Genomic DNA, 3,472 nt, shown 5'->3' with positions numbered 1-3,472 from the left:
TCTGGGGGGGTGCGTCCTGGGGGGGCGGGAAAGGCGGGCAGCCGCGGGAGCTGGCAGCGGAGCGGCCCGGCTCCTACCTGGCCAACTATGTGTCGGCTGAGTCTCCCAGCGAGGTTTCCAAACCCGGCCTCCCGGCCACTGACTCCAAAGCCTCCTTCGAGGCACACGTCAGAGAAAAGTTTAACAGGATGGTAGAGGCCGTGGACAAAACGATCGAGAAGCGGATCGACAAGCTTACCAAAGAGCTGTCCCAGAAGACGGCGGAGCTGCTGGAGGTGCGGGCAGCGTTCGTGCAGCTGTCCCAGAAGAAGCAGGAGGTGCAGCGGCGAGAGCGGGCCCTGAGCAGGCAGGTGGATGTGGCGGTGGAGATGATCGCAGCTTTGAAGCAGCGGCTCAGCGAGTCCGAGGAGGAGCTTCACCGGAAAGAGGAGTAAGTGGGGAGGCGAGAGCCGATGGCTTGGCGAGGGCTGGCCAGCTCCTGCGCGAGTGACAGCCTTTGGGAGAGAAGAGAGGGAATGGCTCAGTTGCTTGCTGATTATGAAAGGTCCTGGACCTCACCAGCTTCAGATCGCTGTATTTCTAGAGTTGTAGCCCATGTGACCATGTCCCCTGCAAGGCAGTGGACAGCTCCCTGAGCAGGTGGCTTTCACACTTGACTCCCAAGTAACTAACAGGGCAGGATTCTAATGACTGTGTTTTGCCACTGGTTTCATGGGGGTAGGGACAAGTAGAAGCTCTCATCAGCATGTAATCTGATTTACACCGACACCTCTAATGCGTTGTCTTTTTAAGAAGATAGGGTGGGTAAGTCTGGATGAAGTATGCGAGAATACCGAATAGCACCTTTTCCCTTACGCCATCCCACCGTGGTCAGCAGGCTGCCTGTGAAGTGCGATAGTCTCCTGTGCATCAGCAAAGCTTTACTGGAGACAGTGTTGAAAAGGCCATGTAGTAGTTCCTGTCTAGTGTTTTAGATGGACACAGAAATCTGAAACAGGAACCCCTTATATGGGATTGGGATGCAGATGCCAGAGCTCTGACTAACCTAAGCCATCTAAAAATACGTTCATGCTGCATCCATTAAAAATGTAGTGATAGCTGATATATAATTTATACATGAACTACTTGGTTTATTCAGCACTTACTGAAACCTTTCAGGCTTTTCAGAGCAACACAACTTATTTTAGAGAAATGGAAATAAAGAGCCTTGGTAATGGCATGCCTCTAAACCAATTCATCGGCTTACAAAGGGAAGATGAGAAGTGCTAGTTGCCATGACACTGATCTTACAAGAAATAAGGAAGGTGGTGTAGGAGTCCAGTGTAGGAAGTTTGGAGGGCTTTCATCATTCCTTCCTGTAGTCTAAGGACAAGAAAGAAAAGATGATAACGGCTCCCACATCAGTAGGAGCCATCTATCTTGAAGCAGTGCTATAGATTTCCCAGAAGAGGGGATACATAAAGGTGGTGGGATTTGAGCCTCTGAGATGTGTATCTTCCTTGAAGGGATACTCAACAGAACCTCTGACTTTTAAAGTATCAGGTGATCCTCAGGGAAGAGAAGATTGAAGGACTCAAGGTGAAGCTGAAAATAATAGTGTAACTGAGGCAGATTTGAAAGTATGCTGGAGGGAAGCCATGAAGATAACATACAGTTTCAAGCAGTTTTGATATACCCATCTAGCCAGACTGCCCTCCTGGGCTCTTTCATAGTGTGAGTCACACTATTTCTTCTAGAAAAGTATCTTAGAGGGGGAGGGATTGCTCTGTGAAGGTCCTTCTTCCTTTTGCAGACTACCAGGAGACCTCAGGTAAGCAGCTGTCGTAGGCTAGATGCAGAATTTCAGGTATCTAAAGTTAAGTGGCATGAATCTTACCCCAAACTAAAGGCAGAATGTGTTTTTAAAAATCAAGGCTAGGATCCCAAAAGGAAAAACATGACTGTCAGGAGAAAGAAACCATTCAGTGGAACAATCCCGAAGTTCTGCAGTGCTGCAGAAGGAGAAAAGAGCTTGCGGGAAAAGAAGGGGGCAATTGAGTAATCTGAGTGAAAGAATGGGTATGAGATAGGAGGATGGCAAAGGACACTGATGTTTCAAAAGAAAAATAAAAAGCTGTGACTTTTAACTGTATTAGGAAAAGGAACAAGAGGAGACCACTTGCTCTTTGGCAGACTGCTTACCCAGCAGTGCTGTCAGGCTGGTTGGTGTTCTGAGGCCAGAAAAGACTGAATACAGAATGAGAAGTGGGAAAACATTGTCTTTCACACTAGGACATTGCCAGGCTCGGGAAAGGGGCAGGAGCTCAGATGATTGCTGTTAGAATTCTAGTCTTGAAAGGAGGAGGGTGAATGCATAAACAAATGATGAGGTAGCTCCTAAGTTGGTGTTACAGGGAAGGCTGAAGGTTCTTGGCTAGTAAGAAACACTAACCAAAAGAGGCAGCTGCACAAGAGACTTCACAGAGTACAGGGTATTGCTCCTTAGGGTTTTGCTTCCACTTTCAACAAAAAGACTTGGAAGCAAGAGCAGCCAGAGGAATGAGTGAACAGCTCTTACACAGTAGTGTGTTATTTTCTAAAGGTACACGTGCATAATGCATGCTAGTGGGTAGGATGGAAGAATTATCAGAGCTGTGTCTGTGCCCAGCCCCACAGCATTGCCTCTGAAGTTACTCTGAGGGCACTGGGAGGGTAGGCAGGGTGTAGGAATAGGTTGAATTCACTTAGGAAAAACTGGAAATGTGTTGGGTTTTCTCTCGTTCAGATAGTTCCTGCATTTCCCATCTTGGGGGATAACAAGGGATAGTGCCACAGAAAAATGCACTGTTTGGCTTTCCAATTGAAAGATCATTGTATAAGTAGCAAATTGAGAACAAAGGTATGTATAGAACAATGCTTTGTAAGAACAGGGCTGATAGTTCTAGAGCAGCTTTTCAGATTTGATTCTCTAAAAATGCCTGGGACACTTAGCTTTGCTCCAGCAGCAGGGAGGCACTGGGTGGTGTGCAGTAGTAGAGGAGAGAAGAAAGGATATTCATGACTTTGGTAACAACAGTGACACTTGCCTGGCTTTCTCATGGGCCGTTGGTAAACTCTGAGACCTGCATATATAGTCAATCCTTTGTGTGTTCAAAACTTACTTGGTGTGCTAAAAAGACATTGTCCTTCAAAAAAGGAGGATCTCAACTTTGGCTTTGATTTCTGGAAGAAGTCCAGATGATTAGAAAGCCAAACAAGACTGCTTAATGGAAATTGCAGAAACAGTTCTCACTGCAGATTGCAGAAAGTCAAAGGCATCCCTTAGGGACTGCTTTGATACTTGCTGACCTTCAGAAATAAATGCTTTCATCAGTTTCTTTGGATTTTTTTTCCATAAGCAATCTTGTGAATATGGATAACTTTTCCTAAAATTAGCATTGGTACTGAGCTAGTGTAGCTGAAAATCTTTTCCTCTTAGCAGGAGAAAAAAGAA

At 46.2% G+C, this 3,472-nt stretch overlaps 2 protein-coding genes across 6 annotated transcripts in view; one reads left to right on the top strand and one right to left on the bottom strand.

Moving 5' to 3' along the window:
* The window catches only part of RTKN2 (rhotekin 2), a 53,618-nt gene extending 53,293 nt beyond the window's left edge, over positions 1–325 (bottom strand). For all 5 annotated transcript variants that reach the window (XM_017746196.1, XM_017746197.1, XM_017746198.1 and 2 more), the window contains exon 1: positions 239–325. The gene's annotated coding sequence lies outside the window, so the exon portion shown is untranslated. The remainder of the gene's footprint in view (positions 1–238) is intronic.
* Positions 6–3,472, top strand: part of ZNF365 (zinc finger protein 365) — a gene marked incomplete at its 5' end in the record, with an annotated part of 15,274 nt that continues 11,807 nt past the window's right edge. The window contains one exon of the mRNA XM_017746185.1: positions 6–430. Coding sequence (XP_017601674.1) covers positions 6–430 — 425 coding nt within the window. The remainder of the gene's footprint in view (positions 431–3,472) is intronic.

Source organism: Corvus brachyrhynchos, unplaced genomic scaffold, assembly GCF_000691975.1.
Source record: "Corvus brachyrhynchos isolate BGI_N302 unplaced genomic scaffold, ASM69197v1 scaffold279, whole genome shotgun sequence".
NCBI lineage: Eukaryota > Metazoa > Chordata > Aves > Passeriformes > Corvidae > Corvus > Corvus brachyrhynchos.
Note: the sequence above shows the minus strand (reverse complement) of the source record. Positions and strands in the feature narration are given on the sequence as shown.